A 22,156-nucleotide genomic window follows, 5' to 3' on the forward strand; every position below is an offset into this window, starting at 1 on the left:
TGACGCAAGATATCCAGTATGAGATAACATGTAAAGGAGCCGAAGTGTACCTAAAAGTGAAGTGTACAGAGCAGCGGTGTTCAAACTAAGCCTCGGGGGCCATTTGTGGCCCCTCTTCCATCTTTTAGTGGCCCTTTGCAGTTACTAAAAATGAAAAGAAAATTGCAACTACTCAGTTTGTTGCATATGTTGTAAGGCCTTACTAAATATGCAAAAAAAAAAACCAACTACTTAAAACTTGATAAGCAATAATATTCCTCATCATAACAGCGGTGAATGAGAGAATTGACTTTTCAAAATTAAAATGGTTTCCTTGGCATTTGCTTATAACTGTGAACAAATAATTCCCAACTAAATTCTTTTAAAACAGTCATTTAGCAGTAGATTTGTCTGTTTGTTTGTTTTGCTTGTTAATATGCAAACGGGATTGCTGTTTAGAGCACTGCCCTTGTACATATATATATATATATATATATATATATATATATATATATATATATATATATATATATATATATATATATATATATATATATATATATATATATATATATATATATATATATATATATATATAAAACAATATACTCAATGATATTTTGGGGTGATTGAAGTAAAATTATAGTATGATGTAAAATAATTTTAAAAAATTCAAAGGGTGCCGTTTGATTTCACAGTACGTGGCCCTCAGAGGTAAAAAATCTGGACACCCCTGGTTCAGCTGTTCCTACATCAAACTTATTGATTTAATTTATTTTTTGTGTGTGTGTGTGTGTTTCCAGACAACTCCCCCATGCGCCCGAAAACCCCATCGCAGTTCTGAGCAGGACAGAGAAGCGCGCCATCAACCTGACGTGGGCTCAGGCTTTTGATGGCAACAGCCCGCTCATCCGCTACATTCTGGAAGTGTCCGAAAACAGTGAGTGGATTCTCTTTCAAATCAACTGATTTCTTTTAACGTGCATTCAGTAGTCTGGACCTTTAAAATGGCAGATGCTGAGTCACGTAACTTCAATTTCATTGTGATTAGTTAAACATGAACACAGCCCCATCCTATGTTACTTTTGTAAATGACTAACTGACTAACTGTAATTCGGTAACTATAGCTAAGTAAGCAAAAATAATTACAATCGTAAGGAAAAGCCTTCTAGAACAACTGAACATTCTGAACACAGGCACCTCCCTCGTAATAGGAAGTTTGCAATATACACACAGAATCACAAACACACACACACACACACACGCATATATATATATATATATATATATATATATATATATATATATATATATATATATATATATATATATATATATATATATATATATATATATATATATATATATATATATATGCGTTTTTAGCCAATTAGAATTCAGCTAACTTGAGTTTCCAGGCTGTATGTAATCTGCTTGCTCCCGGAGGCACTAGGGCATTCGCTTCAAAAGTTGCGGGCCATCCGTGGCCTGTGCAAAGACACATATAAATGGGCCCGTATTTTTAATTGACTGCTGCAATAGCTAATCGCCATGTAGAGGCCTCATGCTGAGCGCAACTTGATTGAATGCTCACTGAAGGAAGGCGGGGCTATTCTCAGCAACGAAGCTATGCAATAGTGTTAGCTTAGCTGATTTGCATTAATTTACACTATTAGCTAACCTGTCCACGAAGAGGAAGGTGTTCCAATCAACGAACAATGAGCTGTACCCATGCCTTACGGCTTCTGAGGGGCACTGCAAATAGTTCTGCTGGGAATGCATTTTGTTTGTAAAGGATCGATTTGGTGTTTGGAGTCACACTGGATTTGAATTAACCAAGGCAGCAACGAGACAGCAAAGCACGGCTGGAAACACGCGCTACGGTGCTTTCAAAAACTTTTGGGGAACCGTGTGGATAAACATTATTATACAGCTCAGTTCGAAGGTTGAGTGAGCTCCTCAATGCGCAATTGCCTCAATTGTTTTGGTGAGTGATAGCATTTTCTTTATTGATTGTTTTTGAATTATTTTTATTATGTTTGTGTTATTTTATTTTGTTCATATTCAATTAATTATAAAGACATAAAATTATGTTTTTTTATTAAACTGCAATTTGTAATTTGGATATCATATAATATATAATATATATATATATATATATATATATATATATATATATATATATATATATATATATATATATATATATACACACATATATACAGTGGGCCCCCGTGTTACGAACTTAATCCGTTCAGCGGCTACGCCCGTAACTCGAATTGCTCGTATGACAAGCAATCCAAACCTATGTTAATTAGTGAATGCGTGCAACGCGTGCAAAAACCTTAGGTAAAAACATCACGACTTTATACACGTATTAAAAATTAGTAACATAATCTACTGTACAGTTAAATTAAATAACAAAAATATACAAAGGAAAAATGACATTTACCTTTGGAGCGACGTGACTTGAGCTGGGTGGAGGCGGAGGTGAGCAGAGACCAACCCGCAGAATTTATTTTTTTATTTTCTTAAACAAGAACTTTTCTCAAACTAGAACATATCACCGGCGATTTCCTTCTCTTTAATCCATAATCGAAGAAGCCTCTCCATTTTGTTGTCGACGGAGGTCCGTCCCCCGGCAAGGAAAGTCTTGCCCATAGAAGATTGCCGAGCGGTTACAGGCATACTCACAAGCAAGGTTAACTATGCGTGCTACTCCTTTGTATTTTTTTTTATTATCACCTGCTTTGTTTCTATTGTCATCATCCTCTTACTTCTTCCTTTACCGCCACTCGCAATTTTAGAAGCCATGTCTAACAGATAAAGTTTGCAGTCTTCACAACATTCCTTCCTTCCATTTTTAACTCCTTTTCTCTCCTTCCTTCCATCCCAACCAGCTGTGCCATCAAGCTAGATGAAGGCGTTCAGCCAATAGCATATCGGCATTTCTGTGATTGACGTGACGCTGGCTTATAGCATATCCGCATCTCCGTGACTGAGACCGGAACTGTGAACTTAATCGACCAATAGTGCATCGGCATCTCCATGACTGACACCGTGACTGAGACAGTGACTGTGACATCGTAAGAGCAATAGCATATCGGCATTAATGTGACATGCGAGAACAGTAGATTTTGATGATGCAGCAAAGCGAAAATGATAGCACGGACACAGTGACCGGTATGTTGGGGCATGTTGGATTGTTCATAAGACGAAAGGTTTGTGCGTAAGAGGGGGACAAAAAACGCCGCGGTCCATGTCCGTAAGACAAAAGTTCGTAGAACAGGGAGTTCGTAAACCGGGGGCCTCACTGTGTACAAATTACACATTTTTCATCCTTAAAGCAATAGTGGGGCATTTTCAGCTGTAAAAAGTTAATATTATGGGTGTACTTCATTTGCAAACTAAATAGTTTATAACATCCAATGAATAGCTAAGCTCAGGTGACAACCAGTCACGACTCAAGCCCGAAAGTGCTTGCAAAATAAATAAGTTAAATATCCCTCGCCCCCTTCGTTTTTTTTTTTTTTTTTTTTTTTTTTTGCTAACCTAAACAGCAGCACTTATTGGGATGGGTAAACAGTATTAAAGGGGAGGGATGTACTATGTGGAAGTAAGAAACCTCTGCAGTGGAGTAAATAAAGAGCAACAGTGTGAGGAAATGAAAAACAATTGACGACTTTTCACTTTGTGTTTGTCAGACGCGCCGTGGACGGTGCTCCTCGCCGACATCGACCCGGAGTCCAACGGCGTAGCAGTGGGCGGCCTCATCCCCGCGCGATCCTATCAATTCCGCCTGTGTGCTGTCAACGACGTCGGCCGAGGACAGTTCAGCAAAGAGAGTGAGCGGTAAGAAAACACCAAACAGTACCAAAAAAAACACACATTTCAACACATTTGTTGAAAAAAATTCAGCAGCGACATACATCATGAAATTATGGGTAATACAGAATAACTATAAAAAGCAGCAATGCAAAGGATAACATAAAAAAATGTTGGACAGCATTCTTATTTAAGGATTCTGACTTTTTCTCGAAATGCTGACTTTAAAGTGAAATTTTTAACATTAAATTCTGGCTATCGAAACTGAAAATTCTGAGATCTAAGTGAGATTACCTCTTTTAATTAATTGAATATGAATTACGAGAATGAAGTCCAAATCCTCACTTATAAGAAACTAATCTTTATTTTCAGGAGAAAGTCCGAATTCTGTTTAGGGTTAGGGTAATTCTAAGAAGAAAAAAAAATCACAACCCTTACTTTGACGTAACTTTTCTTTACTCTCATGATAAAGCCAATATCCTCACTTTAAAATTTGGACTTTTTCAGTGAGAAATTCCTATTTAAATTTAATAATACATCAAACCATTCTCTTTTTATTCTCAGGATTCACATTTCAGTAAGAATTCTCACTCAAAATTAAGAATTCAAATTTAAAATCCTAACAATTTAAAATAAAAAACATCAGATATTAAAGACTGATCATTTGAATTTGGAACTTTAAGAATTCAGTCTGAATTCTGACAACTTCAAGGGGGAATTCTGAGAATTAGTCTGAATTACAAGCATAAAGTCCTGATTTTCAATTGAAAGTAACTCACCTTTATTTATAGAATCAAGTCTGAATTCTGTTTCTAAAGTCATATTTCTGAGATATAAACAAGAATCATTCCAACAAGTTTTTTTTTTCTTTTTTCGAAGAGCCGGGCCGAGGAGGGAAGAAATCAAGATGTCATCTTAAATTGACTTAAGGGAGGAAAAAAAAAAAAAAAAAGAAGAAACTCAGGCCCGGATGGCTCTTTTCTCTTTCTGGTGTCGACTCCATTGTGTTGCTCCATTTTGACCGACGCCGCTTTGATTGTCTCGCCTCTCTGCACCAAAAAAAAAAAGAAAAAAAAAAATCAGGTGGTGTCTATGATGAAATGTGAAGGAAATACAGTTGTAGCAGCAAAGTCGACACTTAATTCACTTGCTTTCCCGTAGAGATCCTTTTAAAGTGAAATAATCCAATCTGTCGCCCTCAAAAGCAAGCGTTAATAACTCTACGGGCAAGATTTTTTTTCTTTTTTTTTTTGGGGGGGGGGGGGGCGGCTCAATTGAAGTGTCGAATTAAATCAACGGCAATTTAAAAGTAAAATGTGGCAGCATGGTGTGCTAGTGTTCTGTGCCTCTGCCTTGAGCTGCTAATATTTGTAATCATATCAACACTCATATGCTGTGTTTGTTGTGGACTGCACTGTGGATGAGTGAGGAGAATGTGTGACTTGCAGCCAAGTGGTTGTGTGTTCAGATTTTCTTTTCTGGATTTTTAATTTGAAACTAAATCTAGAATCCAGTAGTAGTAGTAGTAGTAGTAGTAATAGTAGTGTTCCTTTTTTGTTTAAGAAACATATAACACTGTTTTCATTATAAGCCATGACTCTATTTTGAGATTTTTTTTCTTAAAATAAAATGGTGTGCTCAGTAGAGGACCTCCTTCCCGTTTGATAGATGGATTGTCATGTGTTTGGGTGGGATGCAATTCACTTTGCTGATATATATATATATATATATATATATATATATATATATATATATATATATATATATATATATATATATATATATATATATATATATATATATATATATATATATATATTTGGAATGTAAACATGACAATAATTTCAACTTTTCTCTGCAGTCTAACGCTTCCGGAAGAGCCCCCCAGCGCACCCCCCCAGACAGTGATCGCCAGCGGCCGCACCAATCAGTCCATCATGATCCAGTGGCAGCCGCCCCCCGAGAGCCACCAGAACGGGCCACTGCAAGGCTACATCATCAGGTGGGAGAACCATGGCAACCTGCCGGCCAGCTTCCATTTCAATGTGATAATAACTCGAGCGCCAACTCCCCTCCTCCGCCGCCAGTTAGATTCCTTTGACTCCCTTTGCAACCTGCCACCATCTCCCCTCCCTGTCTCTTTTATCTTCTGTCTTTCATTAAAGTGGTGCCTTGACTTATAATTTGTAACTAAAAAAAAAAAAAATCTTTCTTCCCAATTGGTATGAATGGAAATGATATGAAACTGCTGGTCGTTTTAGAGCATTTTGACGTAATGGGGTGTCACTGCCATCTACTGGTGATTCTGCATCAGTGAAGTTGTTTCAAAGAGAGAAATTTATAGTTGCGCGGCATCAAACACTAGCTCCATACTTCCAAGTTAAATAAATGTTAACACACGTACATGGTAAGGAAAGCTACTGCATTTCTCTGAGTACAAGTCGATCTCGCTTAAAGGTCGACCCCCTCCCTGTTTTTTTTTTTTTTTTTTTTTTTTTTATTAAATTTGGCTGAAATTTACAAAAACACGAGAATAGGTCTACCCCTGACTTTAGTGGTTACATTCTGTTGATTATGGCTGTCCAACGATAACATATGGTGTTATTAAAATGACAAAATTCTGGTACTTTTAGACGAATTTTGTGATTGTATATTTAATAACATACTGTTGTGGTTATGGGGGGGAGTGGGTGGAATGGAAACGAGACAAGTGCCAGTGCAAATGCTGAAACTAATGTTACAACAATAAAATGATTTGAAGTTTCAATTATTTATTTTTTAATACAGCTGAGAAATATTTTGTCAAAAAGCCCTAAAAGTCATCATCACTGTATGACACACCAAATAGCGTCTCCATTTTAACTCATGGACATCCTGTCCTTCCTGTCCTTCATTTGCGCAAACATCCTCGTTCCTCTTCCACAGAGAAAGTCAACTTTGGACCCGTCCAAATTGTTTGAAATGGAGGTCCTGCGAGATTGTTTGATAATCATCTTACTTGGGATTTTCTTTCCCCAAGTACCAATTGTTGTAGGATTAGAGTGTGGAAGGTTGTCCTTTGGTGTTTCTCCCCCACCTGCCGACATCCATGCCGGCTTGTTCAAGCACACATCCAAGGGCTGAAGAAGACAAGTCAAGCCGTATTTTCCTTTTCATAATGAGTCAAAGTCCGCAGGAAAAAGTGATCCTCGTCTTTGACAACAAAGATCTCTAAAACTAATGCATACTATATCGGATTAGAGGCATATTAAATCATTTTAAGCGTTTACATGACATGAAAGAACTTATTTTGCATTAAATTAATGTTAATCAAGTTCACAGATTTGTGAAAAAAAAACTGGTTGGTTTTGAGATATGTGGTTATAAGTCAACCCCTCTAATATGATTGAATGGTACATTTATTTATCAAATTTTGGCACTTTTGGTCCTCCATAGTTGAAAATGAGAAAAAAAAAACTCACTTGTACTCTGAGAAATACAGTAGTTTTCCAGCACCCCCAAAAAAGATTTAAAATGTTTGGGATATGTGGGAATAACACAAATAAATGATATAAAGAAATGATATCACCAGGAGGCAGTGTAGTCCAAACAACCCACATACCACATAGAATATGATGATGAACCCCATAAGAAAAGCACTGTTACTGTGGCTGTTCAGGTACTGTCTCTCCGGGCTTCCTGTGGACTGTCAGATAAAGAACATCACCAGCCCAGAGCAGAGCAGCCTGCTGCTGGAGGACCTGATCATATGGACCAACTACGAGATCGAGGTGGCCGCCTACAACGGGGCGGGCAGGGGCGTCTACAGCCACAAGGTGACCGAATGGACGCTACAAGGAGGTGAGTGCCACTCAAATGACCAGGTATACCATACACTGGTTGTCAACCAATCACAAGTCAAGATTCAAACGCCGAATCTCGGAATGTTTTCAGATTTTTATTCTATTAGCGTCTTGTGATGTCAAATAAAAGACTCGAAAGTTTGATCAGTAGATTTTCAAGGTTTCATGACATCGCGTTCAACCGGCAATTCAGTATACTAACAAACAACTGAAGTAGCTCGGGCTCCTGTATACCTGCGGCCAGAATGAATTAGCCGCTAGCTAGCAGTGCTCAAGAGCTCCATATGTGCTGGCATGAAAGAAAGTAAATGACTGTTCACACTTTGATGTTGACGGCCTGATGTAGTTCGTGTTCCTACTGATCACTTTTTAACAAGCCATGCAGTTTCTGGTGGCAACTTTTTCTCATAGGTCAAAATGTATTGAGAGGGATTTGGAGGAAGAGAACGAAAATTGTTATGTTGCTTTTAACTCATTTATCAGTTTTTAGAAACTCTAGTTTGGGTATATGGAGATTTAGGGCACTCGAGCAAAAGATTAGGGCCTCCAAATATGGTCCCAAATTTAGTGTTCCTGGATTCCAAAAGTGGGCATGGTATCCATAATTTGAAATGCCAAAACTCAAAAACTGTTTGCGCTAGGGTGCCCAAACTTGCAATTCTTTCATTTGACAAGGCCCTAATATAACACAGTACAAGTTCAAACAAATGCTTCTGCACTTGTTGCACAGCTGTGAGTCTATGCCAATTTTCTTTCTGTGTTATTTTATTTTAAGCTACATCAAATTATTGGAAACAGCTCTGAGTTATTGAAGTGAAATTTCAAGCAATCCGTTTTTGTGGATTTCTTCCCTCCCTCTGCATTTGTGCTGCTTTGATTTGAAATTCCTTTGACTTTGTATGTTAGCATTCGGCAAGGCTTAACACGCTCGCCCGTGGCCCAATTTGCTGTCATGTTAAATCCACGCGACCAGCACTGGCGACTCCAGAGATCCTCCAGAGCTCTCCCGATAAGAAATTGAGAGGCGCTTCCATTTACCGTTCGGTTCCGCACCTTGCTCACGTTCACTTATCACCGGGAGACAGTTAGCGGGCGGCGGGCGGCACCCGGCTGAGTTTGGAGAGAAGACGTGGATACAAACGTATGGAAATGTTGGCGGGAGCAGACTTTCAATGACCTACTTTAACCAAATACGCTCAACAAATTATGCTAATGTGAGCAAGCGTCAAGCAGGCGGACGTTCTAAAAAAAAAAAAAAAAAATGGAGGAGTTTGCTGTAAACAAACACAGTTTGAACGTTGGCATATTCATATATCTTTCTTGATAAGACTTCAGAATGATTTTAGAGAATTTTTTAGTTCAACAAAGTGTATTTGGTAGCTTGAGCCTGAATTTCAGTTGCCACAAAAAAAGATATGATTCTAAATATCTTCATCATCACTTTTGTTGTCATTTTAGTCATTCTAATAGTGACAATAAAAAAGTATAGCGTGTTCTCAAGTTTTCACTCGGGATACAAAAAAATAATGCAAAAAATGAGATTTGTGTTTGATTCCTGGAAAGTACAAGAAACCAACATCGCCATTCCCTTGCCAAGACTAAATATGGATTTCATCATCCCGGTTGTCTGTGGACAAAACACAACCAGCACATTTTGGGGCTCGTCTCATTACTTTTCAAAAATGTGTTGCGGAGGATGTGACGCGCTGGCTGGCTTGCTGGGCCTCATTAATTGGTTGCGGCCTTGCATCAGAAGGGACTTGTCGGCTTCAAAGAAAGGCGCTGCAGGGTTCACCTGGAAGTCGCCTCAGGCAACAACTCGCACACGAGCAAAGCCCTATGAGACGCAAGATGTCAAGTTGGGGCTTTGGGTGCCTTGTGCTAATCTTGTTTGGCCTTCCTCAGTGCCCACCGTGCCGCCGGGAAACGTGCAAGCCGAGCCGGTCAACTCCACCACCGTGCGCTTCACATGGAGCGCCCCCAGTCCGCAGTTTGTCAACGGAATCAATCAGGGATACAAGGTGAGTCATGGCCACTAGAGGGCGGTAGTGGCACTGCAAACGTAAACTGCCGTCCTAAAAGTGAACAAACTTCAACAGAGGCATTACAGCGGCATTGAAAATAATGATTATATCCTCTTATGAGCAAGCCTATTCATCTGTGTCCACTGTTGAGTCCATTTTGTCTCACAAGAGAGCAAAGTCACCTGCATCCCACTCAAATGTGAGATGTCATCGGAAAGGTCAGGACGTCCTCCACTGAGGACACTAGGGCTAGGCCTTTGTAGATTTTCTCCAATTAGTCAAACGATAGAGACAAAAAACAAATCTCCACAATAGTGGACACAAATTTATAGGCTGGCTCACGGAAGGATATGATAAGAATGAATTAAGATAAATGTTTTCTTTTTAGGGTTGTGCCAACTGTTCAACAAAAAAAGTCCCAGGGAAAAAAATTTTTTTCTAAAGGAAGGACAAAAGCTTCTTCTTTTTTTAAATTGAGGTATTCTTCTTTTCAACAAGAATCTTCCCTGGAATTGAGTCATATTTTTAGACTAAATTAAGGTGTATTTTTTTCCAAGCAGAAAAGCAGGGAAAGTTACAAATAAAACAGTTGTTGCATCAAGAAAAATGGAGGTAGTAATCCTTCACAAGATAAATTACAATTTTTGTAATTACAAAAAAAAAAAATCTTTGGTAGCAAAGCTGTATTTTGTCCAAAAAAAAAAAATTGATTTTTGGGATGAAAGAAAATGTACCCTAACCCTCTTGTTCAGAAAACTTATGAGTACTAATTGCATTTTTCATAGATAAGAAAATATAATACAATTTTTTTTTAACTAAATAATATTCTGGGGAGCACAAAATTTATGAGAAATTGTGTGACGTGTAGATTATTTTTTGAGTTAGGATTAGGGTGTATGCTCCCTTCGAGAAATTGAAACATGTATTTTATTTGAAACAAAGCTTACTATTCTTTGTATGTTTGAGGCACTGAGGAAAAGTCATATTTTTAGATGTCAGAAACATTATACATATATGTCGATATACATATATATATATATATATATATATATATATATATATATATATATACAGTATATACATATACATATATACATATATATATATATACTTTTCTCCACCAACCTTAGTAAAAATGGACGTCCTTTGCCGTCAATGGTAGTGAATTATAATTGAATTATAATACCATTTGTACAATTTGTTGAAAAGTTTTCATCCTACAAGTGCAAAAAGTCATGTTTTTTGTCCAAAGGTAAAAACGAACCAAACACGGTATTACTAGAAGTTTGAAATGATTAATTTTCATTTCATTGTGACCCTGACATTCGTTTGAAAGTGAAAAATGAAAGTCCTTTTTGTACAAGGTTTAAAGCTTAAAAAAAAAAATAAAAAAAAAAATGATGCATGGTGTCCTCCGTGCCTCTCCCCAAAGCTGCTGGCGTGGGAACCTGGGCGTGCTGGAGAGGTGACGGTGGTGACGGCGCGCCCCAACTTCCAAGACAGCGTTCACGTGGGCTACATATCGGGCCTGAAGAAGTTCACCGAGTACTACACGTCGGTGCTGTGCTTCACCACGCCGGGCGACGGCCCGCGCAGCCCGCCTCAGCGCCTGCGCACCCACGAGGACAGTAAGTGCCCCTTCGGTGTACTTCTATTATGGGATGTCAAGGTTTCTTTTGCATTGCTGTTATGTTTGTCAGCCCCCGGCGCCGTGGGACACCTCAGCTTCACCGACATTCTGGATACCTCCCTCAAAGTCAGCTGGAAGGAGCCTCAGGAGAAAAACGGACTTCTCACAGGTGAATATTATTTTTTGATGTCATACTTCCATGGTCAAGACATTTCTGCATTTGTTTTTGGAGGCTATCGCATCTCGTGGGAGGAGTTCAACCGGACCAACACGCGGGTGACCCACTACCTGCCAAACCTGACTCAGGAGTACAAAGTGACGGGCCTGACGGCGCTCACCACCTACACTATCCAGGTGGCCGCCATGACCGCCAAGGGACAGGGCCAGCTGTCCGCTTCCACTATCTCCTCAGGCGTCCCGCCAGGTCAGTGCCCAAAATTTGAAGACATTACCTTTTAAACCACAATTTCGAACAGTTGTAAAGGAAACACAATGTTTACTATTGGACCAATCCGGCCTTGGTTTCCAAGACGACAAGGGGATGAGAGGCTTGTCAAGATACCACTATTTTATTTAAAAAAAAAAAATACTAAATGAGTTTTTTTTTTTTTTTTTAAATTTGGGGAATTTTCCTCGATTTCCTTTTTTTAAATCTCCTAGGAGCTGGGTACCTTTAGTAGTAAAGTGGGGATACTTGTTACACAAAAATAATATATATATATATATATATATATATATATATATATATATATATATATATATATATATATATATATATATATATATATATACTTCTCACCACGGCGGGTCCTCAGAGGACTGAGGCTTCAGATGTTGTTCCTGGGATTTGCTGAAGCCACTCACCCAATTTGGGGGTTACTGCCCCAAGTGCCCCCACCACCACAGGGACGACGCAACCCTTGATCTTCCACATCTGTTGCAGCTGCTCTTTCAACCTTTGATACTGCTCAAGTTTCTCATGTTCCTTCCACCTGATGTTGGCCTTCAGCTGTGATCCCCACATTTGTCACCATTACCCTCTTCTGTTCTTTGTCCACCACCACCACTATGTCTGGTTGGTTAGCCAGGACCTGCTTGTCAGTCAGTCAAATAGGGATGGACCAGTGTTGATCCCAGCTATTGGTATTAGTACCGATACCATACACATTTCAAAGTATAGCTACTTCCTGATTTTACGCTCAGGAAGTAAAAATGGTTATTCAAAAGTAAAGAAAATTGACATTCCTTTCTAGTGTCGGTACTTGGTATCGGTACCAGTGATGACTCAAGTGATGAGTATCGGTACAAAAGTTGTATCGATTATATCTACTAACAAAGTTTTTGGTTTTTGGTGGGAGTGTGGGGCTTCTCACTGGCAGGTGCAAGCTAGCTCCAGCTAAGTGCTGCAAAATGTCCCCTTTGAGTCAATTTTCAAATGTTGCTTGGTTATAAGAAAAATTCTATTTGGCCCAGAGCTGCCAGGCCCTCCAACCAACCTGGCCGTCTCCAACGTGGGCGCTCGCTCTGTCAGCCTGCAGTTTGGTTATAAGAAAATTTCTATTTGGCGCAGAGCTGCCAGGCCCTCCAACCAACCTGGCCGTCTCCAACGTGGGCGCTCGCTCTGTCAGCCTGCAGTTCAAGCCGGGCTACGACGGCAAGACGTCCATTTCGCGCTGGGAGGTGGAAGCCCAGGTCGGTCGTCCCATCCAGTCCCGTTACATGCAAATGTGAAAAATGCAGACGTCAGCGAGTTTCTTTGTTGCAGATCGGCATCATCGGGGAAAATGAAGAGTGGCTGACGGTTCATCAGCTGCCTAATGAGCCGGATGCCCGGGCAATGGAGGTGCTTGAGCTCAACCCGTATACCTTCTACAGGTGAACTACATACATACTGCATTTTTATTTGGGGGGGGGGGGTTGTTTTATTTTGATTTGAGATCTTTAATAGTTTTAACTCACTATGCAGGAAATCCAGAACCTAGTGTATTTTCCGCACTATAAGGCGCACTTAAAAGCCTTCATTTTTCTCAAAAGCTGACTGCAGCGCATAAACCACGAGTTTTGATTTTTGGGGGATGAAAAAATAAAATTATATGTATATTCTTACATTAACATAACCATTCTAACACCCATATGAAATTTTAATAATCTATATGCTCCAATTTAGAAGCAATTTATATGGGATCGAGGAGCTGTTTTCGTAAAAGAGGCGCAAAAACCTGTAACCTGGAAAAGAGTCACAATAATTCCAGAAACTGTTTTTAAAATAACAGAACAATATATTTTATTGTTTTTGGTTGAAATTTGATTAAAAAGTTTTTAGACTAATATTTAATTGAATCATAATTATATTTATTTAAACTCTTGATTCATCTTGACATTGATCTAAACAGTCTTGTAATTAGCTAGTACTTTCAGCAAATCATCTTTATTCTTAATTTCTGATTAAAATGTTTGACTGACTTATATTACTGATATACTGATTACCTTTAGCGCAGTTCCATCTAGTGGATGCATAATGCAATACCAGCCACTAATGTAGCTTCTATTCTATGCGCCTTATAATGTGATGCGCCTATATTTAAAAACTGTTTTAAAATAGGTCATTCATTGAAGGTGCACCTTGTCATCCAATGTGTTTTATGGTGCGGAAAATACGGTATGTATTTTTATATTCTTAAGCAGAGCCAGAATTGACCTTACTTAGTTTTGACTTTCTTTCAAACGTACAGCTTTATCACTCAAAACATAGCATTGTTATTTACTATTTCATGAGGTGTACCTAATAATATGTCCTGTGGGTTTGCCTCTACTTTTGACAATTTCATGGGCACAGGTTTCGAATGCGGCAAGTGAACATTGTGGGTACAAGCCCTCCCAGCCAACCTTCTCGAAAGATCCAGACCCTGCAAGCCGCTCCGGATGTCTCCCCCGCCAACGTCACCCTGCGCACGGCCAGCGAGACCAGTCTGTGGCTCCGCTGGGTGGTCCGTTTCCACCGCTCATCTTTTTATGACTTAATTTTTTTAATGAAGCCTCGTGCGTTTGCCCGCAATGATGCAATAACCCGAAACGCTCCTCGTCTTAGCCGCTACCCGAGTGGGAGTACAACGGGAATCCCGATCTGGTGGGCTACCGCATCCAGTACTTCAAAGCCGGTTCCAAAGGAGGCGTCCTCTCCCACGTCATCATGGACCGGCTGGAGAGAGAGTTTACCATCGAGGACCTAGAGGAGTGGACCGAGTACGAGGTCCGAGTTCAGGCCGTCAACGGGATCGGGTCCGGACCCTGGAGCCAGCCAGTCCACGGGAGAACCAGAGAGTCTGGTGAGAAGACGGGCGCATCGGTGTTGCGTGCACAGCTTTTGGGTTGACTTTCTGAAGATCCCGTTGTTGCTTTAGTGCCTTCCAGCGGTCCCACCAACGTGTCGGCCTTTGCAACCACCTCCAGCAGGATCCTGGTGCGCTGGGGCCAGGTCCCGGAAACAGACCGCAATGGACTCATCCTTGGATATAAGGTCAGCAAACAGGAATATCACCATGTATGTCGTACAATGAGGGCTGCAGCTATTGATTACTTTGGTATTCGTATGTCCTACATAAAATTACGGTATTTTTCAGACTATAAACCGTACTGGTATATAATCTGCACCAGCAAAAATTGAGGAAAAAAAAAAATGTCAAGGATAAACCGCACTGGACTATATGCCACAGGTCGTAACATCAGACATTTACGCAGAAAGATGGTATATGGAAGTTGTACATATTATTATTATTTATTTTTTTATTTAAAACTTGTTTTTAAATTGTCCACTTACAACAGTGTAAATATATGAACACGTTGCATGTTACCTTTATTGTATTGTATTGTATTGTATTGTATTGTATTGGATTGGATTGGATTGGATTCTATTCTATTCTATTCTATTCTATTCTATTCTATCCTTTTTTTACATTTATTGAAACTAGACCAGTTACATTATTGATATTGGCCGGCACCTATTTTCAGTGCATATTTTCGAGGGTGTTCATGAATTTTTCATGTGATATTGATTTTCCATGCTGTATAGTATTCACCTCCAAAGCTGTTTGGCTGATTGGCAGGTTATTTACAAGGAGAAAGACTCAGACTCAGCTCCCAGCTTCTGGACGGTGGAGGGTAACACCAGTCACAGTGTGCTTCTGACGGGTCTGGGCAAGTACGTCCTCTATGAGATCCGTGTTCTGGCCTTCACCCGCATTGGAGACGGAAGGAGCAGCGCCCCGTCCATCTTGGAACGGACGCTGGATGATGGTCATTTGAAAATACCCCACTCTTCTGTTTTCAAAGAGATTTGATATTTGATATTGTAATTATGGATTGGAAATGCCAATCGGAGTTTGCTAAGCATATTTATAAAAGCAAAGTTTCTTTCATTTTTTTTTTTTTTTAGTTTAGCTTGTGCAATTGTGACATTGCTAACCCTCACTGGCTTTGTGGCATTTCAGTGCCGGGCCCCCCAGTCGGCATCCTGTTCCCCGAAGTCAGAACTACATCCGTCAGGCTCATCTGGCAACCCCCCTCCCAACCCAATGGCATCATTCTTGGTGAGATAGGACTTGTCATTTATGTTTAAGGCAGTGTTGTGAAACGTATGGTCTGCAGCATTTGCCTAGATTTGGCCACAAAGAGATTTAATCTGGATCACAAGATGATTTTGTGAAGCATTAAAAAAATAAATTGGACAAAACCCATTTTTCCGCTTTTCATAATCAACAGACTTTTACAAGCAATACCCAGATGAGCACTGCATTTTACAAGCGGAAGTGACAGAAAGTTAAACACTGCACTAGCGTTTACACTAGCATTAGCATCTAGCTTCATTTGCTACCAGTGTTCAGAATGAGACACTACAGCACAATTTTATTCTGTATAATTGCCCTTTGCCCTTCACTGTACTCCTTCAATAGAAGTTGTACAATACAACCACATGTTTTGATTGGGGCATTTTTCCTTCAACTCAATATATGTGTTTCTTTGTTTTTTATTTATTCAGATAATATTAGATATTCAGATAGAAAACTTCCATTCATTTTGTGCTATTTGAGGAAAAATGACATATAGGCATATGCAATGACATATAGGCATATATATATATATATATATATATATATATATATATATATATATATATATATATATATATATATATATATATATATATATATATATGAAAATGTGTTCCTCCATGTAGCCCTCGAAGTATTATGAGTTTGACACTCCTGGTTTAGAGGATCCTCATTTTGCGACGGTGACTTTAATTTTTATCCTTGACTTTATGATGCCCTCGCAGCCTATCAGATCACGTACAGGAGAAACTCGTCCAGCACCAGCGCCGCCACCGTTGATGTCCTGAGCCCCAGCGCACGGCAGTACACCGCGGCGACCCTCAAGCCTGAAACGGTGTACATCTTTCGCCTCAGTGCACAAACGCGAAAAGGCTGGGGCGAGGCTGCTGAGGCCTTGGTGGTCACGACAGAAAAACGAGGTACAGCCAGGCCACCAGGTGAAATAAAATTCACAACTAAGATGTGGTGAATTCACGTTTGTTTCCATCCCCTTGACAGTCCGACCTCAACCCACCAGCCGGCCAGTGGTGCCTCAACAGGAAGTGCAGGCTCGCCGGGTGCTGTTGTCATGGGAACCCGGCAGCGACGGCCTCTCCCCGGTGCGCTACTACACCGTGCAGTACCGAGAGCTGCCGGAAAACAACTGGACGGTCCACTCCACATCTGTCAGCCATGAGATCAACTCCTACTCGGTGGACAGGTAGCACTTGTACCACGGGATCCCAGTCAGAATATAATTTTTGCTTTGACATAAAATTGGGGCCAGGTTCATGGAAACGCTGACAACATTTTTAATAAGAATGTTTGTTTTGGGTTCAAGGTTGAAGCCCTTCACGTCGTACCAGTTCCGCGTGAAGGCCACCAACGACATCGGAGACAGCGAATACAGTCAGGAGAGCGAGGCAGTCACCACGCTGCAGGACGGTGAGAACAATTGATTGCAGTCCTGCCCAAGTTGGCAGGACCACGAATGGCCCTCAGTTAGTATCCATCTCTTTTCCGTAGGGCTTCTTCTCATGTTTTACAAATGAATTCCAATTCAGGGAAGAATGCACAGGAAGTTAACCTGTCAAGATTGAAAACCAACAGGAGCCCCAAAATTGATGGAAGCATTAGTGGATGCGTTTGTTAGGGGTGCACTGATTGTCGACCAGGCCATTTATCAGCACCGTTTTAATTAACGTTGGCAATTTTTGGCAGCCTTTTTGGAAACAACGTTTAAAACAGTCACACTACTGACAACATGAATTAACTATTCATTAATTAAATCGTCATAGTATGTATGAATAGATAAGATTCTACTGAACATTTGAGTAGGGAAACATAAAAAAATATTTTCACAAATCATTCAACTATCACACTTTGCTCAAATAAGTTTAAAAAAAAAAACTTATTTTCAGCTAGATTTTTGTTTGAAATTAAACATGAAAGTTTACCATTTCTTGTTATTTTGAAAATTTGAACAACTTTTATAGTACATTTGGCTATTTATTTGTTCAATAAACATTTGCTTGAAGAAATCTATACAGAGTCAAGATTTGGAATTTGAATTTTAAAAAATGCCTGCCAATAATTGGTATCTCCCCTGAAAATAATGTATGGTCTATGACTCACTTGTCCTACGATTGGCTGTTGAGCAGCCCAGGGCATGCCCCGCCTCTTGCCCAAAGCCAGCTGGGATGCACTCCAGCTCGCCGTCAGAACGCAAGACCCCCTATTGGTTGTGAATGCCGCTACCTTGGGGTCCTCATGTTTTAGTCTTATGTGCGCTTATGAATGCTTTGATGTGGGCCGTTCACAGTGAATACCTGATGCCGGCGGGGCCTCGCTCTGCTTTGAAGCTGCTTCCAAAACCCAAACATTCTTCTATGCTCTATGCGGTATTGTTTTAATAATAAACAATGACATGCATTTTTTTATTTTTTTTGTAGCTCCGGACAAAGCACCCACTATTCTGTCTGTAACACCGCACACCACTACGTCTGTGCTGGTCCGCTGGCAGGTAATGAGAGCAACGATAAATCTGTTAAGACATGTTGTTCCTGTCAAATGCTAATGACGATAACCGTCGTGTTTTTTGGTTTTTTTTTGTAGTCTCCCTCTGAGGATCACATCAATGGCGTCCTGCTGGGATTCAGAGTCCGCTACAGGGAGTTGTATTATGATCGACTGCGAAGCTTCACAGTCCACACCGTCAACAGTCCGTCCCCCAGCTGGGCTGATCTCACCGGTGGGCTTTTTTTATTTTATTTTTTTATCACCTTGAAAGTCAGACGATCGACTTGGTACATTGGGCTGAATTCAATCAGGAGGCGGTCAAAATAATCAAAATGGCTAAATTTCAGTCTTTTTTTTTCAATTATATGGTACCCCTGTTTTTCTGTCAAATACCCCCAAAACCAATTTCAAACACGGTCCTCAAGGGCCGCTATCCTGCAAGTTTATGATATATCCGTCCTTCATCACACCCGATTCAGATGATTAGGCTACTGCTGAGCTTGCTGATGAGCTGATCATTTGAATCAGGTGTGTCAGAGGATGGAATCTTTAAAAAACATACAATGTATCAGCCCTCGAGGAAAAAGTTTGGACATCCCTTCCATAAACGAGCAATATTTAATTAAAAAAGACTGCTGTTCCATTCCATGTTAGATTTATTAAAGAGAGTCACCCCAAACATTATTTATAGTAATATGATCTAAACACCCTATTGTGATTTGATATTTGGAAAATATGAGTGACACATCAAAATCCACCAGTTTTTATCCATCTCAGGTGCCTGACACGTTGCCACTTGCTGTCAGCTGAAAATGAAATCACACGGACTTATGGAGCTATGTAGTAAAAATGTGTGTAAGAAAAAAAACTAAACAAGATTTCAACCTCTGGGTTTTGTCACTTTTTCTCTGCGCACAATGAAGAAAAAACCCACAAAAAAAGAACATTTCCTCAAGTGGTCCCATTCTATATTATTGATACACATACCCATCAAGAAAAAACATGGCTTTTCCTTTAAACTTAGAAAATACATTTGTGGTGGTATTTCTAGCTTTATTTTATTCACCAACTCCAGAAGTTTGATTGTGTATACTCGCTGTATTTTAGCAAGGGGATGGCACACTCCCGGTACTGTGATGACCAAGTGGTCATACCATGCTGAACTATGACACTGTCACCATTTGGGTGAAATTTCAGCTCACTAGTTTCTTTCAACTCTTTCCCTTTGATGTGAAATGCCTTTGATTTAAAGATCAAAGAATTGGACAAAATATGCACAAGGGTCATTGGCAATTTTCTAATTTGTAACTCCTAGTTTGTGATTGTAAAACTGCCCCGAGAGAGCAACTGAACTGTGTCAGTTGCCACTAACGATACCTTGGATCAAGGCCATGTTTCGGCCCAATACTTTGTAGAGTCCCTCTTAGCACAACATATCCATAAATGTCTTCATATTCCAATGAATTTGCTCTTAATTTGAAAAGAGAGCCGTGCTTTTCCTGATCAGTTTCAATTTGACCACAACTTCTTCCCACAGCTCCTTACAGCATCCGAAACTTGAGCGAATCCTCCCTCACCCAGTATGAACTTGACAGTAAGTTTTAAATCTCCTCCCACCCCCCCCACTCTCCCTTCCATCTGTTTGCCTGCCATCTACTCGATTTCATTGCCCACAGTTGTTGATTCTCATGTATGTACAGGACTTTAATCTGCACAATCTGCCCTGTCATTATACCCCAATGTTTTCAGCATTTTTTAATCACCCCCTCGAAAATAAATAAATAAATAAATACAAAATCCTCGTCCCCGCGACAACCCCGTCCTTTCATCAGCCGGCTGTTATATGTTCCCAGCACCAGCGTGTGATGTCGTCTCGCCACGGGCGCTATCGCGTCTCCCTCGACTTCCTTTTTATCTTGGCTTCTCTCGCAGATTTGAGTAAACATAAGCGCTACGAGATCCGAATGAGTGTGTACAACGCGGTGGGGGAGGGTCCCAGCAGTGCGCCCCAGGAGGTTTTTGTGGGTGAAGCAGGTGTGTTTTCTCTCATTTTGATTGATTGATTTTTTTTTTCTGCTACTACATAAACCAATGGGCGCAATGTTCTAGTCCCGACAGCGCCACCCCAGAACGTGGTGGTCCAGTCGTCCACTGCCACCCAGCTGGACGTGGCATGGGACCCTCCGCCGACGGATGCCCAGAATGGAGACATCCAGGGTTACAAGGTAACATGTCCTAATCTTGCTTCCAATTGGCCAAGCTTGCATCATTCCCAGCCAGGGTTGTAAATTTGGGGGAATTTATCAAGTTGGACACTTTGTGGTTACTTCTTCCCGCCAGGGATGCATTCCAATACGGGCCGTGATGAATTTGCAAAGTCGGTCGATGGCGACAATGTTTTCTGACATTTTGAATGGGATTTTGTTGTATTTTGGATTGCATATGGTTAAGACTCAAAATTGACAATGTTACGGTTGGAAACGTTCCATTGGAATGTGTGATCTAAAAAAATTGAAGGTTATATTTTATTAAATAAATAAAATGTAATTGTTTGATATTTGTCTTGAAATTATATTTTTCTTTCAATTATGGAATGAAGCACCGCAAATGTCTTGATAGTTTTCAATCTGGAATGGTTCCAATTAATGGGAGCAATGAAAAAGGTGTTTCAAAAGTGCAGACGCAAGACTGATTGTTGATAGGATTTTTTAGGGTAGTTTTGGATGGTGTTTGAGAAATAATATTTATTAGGATAGCTAAATTCTTGTAATTTTCATTGAGATACTTTGCATGCAACAAAAAGTTATTTATTAAATTGAAAGTTGGTTTTTAATGGTTAAATTGAAAAAAACATTTTTTTCTTTTAAGTTTTGAATAGGTTGGCTCAGTGAGATTAACCATGTTGGTCGCAAATTCCTCTATTTTCAAAGTGAAAAAATTTTTCAAGAATTTATGGGAATAATGAGAAATGTGCCCGTTTTTTGCCTACCATTTTTGTGATGCACGATTTGATTTTTACCCGAATAGATTTACTTCTGGGAGTTTCAGCTTCAAAACGAGACGGAGCGCCTGCGCACCCTGTTCCTACCCGAGCTGGGCGTGAAACTGAAGAACCTGACGGGTTACACCACCTACATGATCAGCGTGGCTGCCTTCAACGCGGCTGGCGACGGGCCCCGCTCCCTCCCCACTAGAGGGCGCACTCAGCAAGCAGGTGACTCATGGGGGACAGCCATCAAACGACAGTTCCTGCTACCTATGTATTTTTTATTTACTTTTCAAGTAAAACATTATTATTTTTTTAAACCTAAAACTTTTTTTACAATTATTTCTTGAATTAATGATTGAGAATTTCTGGTGCATTTCAGCAGTAAAAGCCTGAATTAATTGATTGCGAAAAACAAAATCATTTTTTATACAGTTAAATCTTAAATAAAGTAAAACATATTGTTACAATGCAAAACCAATTTTTGCAGTTAATCTTTGAAGTAAGTACATTTTGTAATTGTAAAATCAACAGTATCAATCCATTTTATTTTTACTGTAAATGTATAAAATCTGTTTTCTGGCACCAAGTTTCCATTTTTTTTTTACCTGACTTTAACCCTAACCCTAACCCTTTTTTACATGTATATATGTAAAATGTTTATATATATATATATATATATATATATATATATATATATATATATATATATATATATATATATATATATATATATATAGGGTTATATATATATATATATATAT

At 39.7% G+C, this 22,156-nt stretch overlaps 1 protein-coding gene across 6 annotated transcripts in view; it reads left to right on the plus strand.

The window, feature by feature from the left end:
• LOC148410257 (protein sidekick-2-like) overlaps positions 1-22,156 on the plus strand; it is a 167,354-nt gene that overhangs the window by 124,443 nt on the left and 20,755 nt on the right. For all 6 annotated transcript variants that reach the window (XM_088437266.1, XM_088437268.1, XM_088437269.1 and 3 more), the window contains 24 exons: positions 783-919; positions 3,684-3,831; positions 5,666-5,806; positions 7,463-7,644; positions 9,552-9,667; positions 11,103-11,298; positions 11,371-11,469; positions 11,533-11,724; positions 12,871-12,992; positions 13,066-13,175; positions 14,137-14,287; positions 14,389-14,626; positions 14,702-14,817; positions 15,404-15,593; positions 15,788-15,886; positions 16,633-16,827; positions 16,907-17,108; positions 17,229-17,332; positions 18,340-18,410; positions 18,503-18,638; positions 19,944-20,000; positions 20,339-20,440; positions 20,516-20,631; positions 21,434-21,620. In XM_088437266.1, the coding sequence (XP_088293392.1) occupies positions 783-919; positions 3,684-3,831; positions 5,666-5,806; positions 7,463-7,644; positions 9,552-9,667; positions 11,103-11,298; positions 11,371-11,469; positions 11,533-11,724; positions 12,871-12,992; positions 13,066-13,175; positions 14,137-14,287; positions 14,389-14,626; positions 14,702-14,817; positions 15,404-15,593; positions 15,788-15,886; positions 16,633-16,827; positions 16,907-17,108; positions 17,229-17,332; positions 18,340-18,410; positions 18,503-18,638; positions 19,944-20,000; positions 20,339-20,440; positions 20,516-20,631; positions 21,434-21,620 (3,407 nt within the window). The remainder of the gene's footprint in view (positions 1-782; positions 920-3,683; positions 3,832-5,665; positions 5,807-7,462; positions 7,645-9,551; positions 9,668-11,102; positions 11,299-11,370; positions 11,470-11,532; positions 11,725-12,870; positions 12,993-13,065; positions 13,176-14,136; positions 14,288-14,388; positions 14,627-14,701; positions 14,818-15,403; positions 15,594-15,787; positions 15,887-16,632; positions 16,828-16,906; positions 17,109-17,228; positions 17,333-18,339; positions 18,411-18,502; positions 18,639-19,943; positions 20,001-20,338; positions 20,441-20,515; positions 20,632-21,433; positions 21,621-22,156) is intronic.

Source organism: Hippichthys cyanospilos, chromosome 16, assembly GCF_059441005.1.
Source record: "Hippichthys cyanospilos isolate Australia breed blue-spotted pipefish chromosome 16, RoL_Hcya_1.0, whole genome shotgun sequence".
Taxonomy (NCBI): Eukaryota; Metazoa; Chordata; class Actinopteri; order Syngnathiformes; family Syngnathidae; genus Hippichthys; species Hippichthys cyanospilos.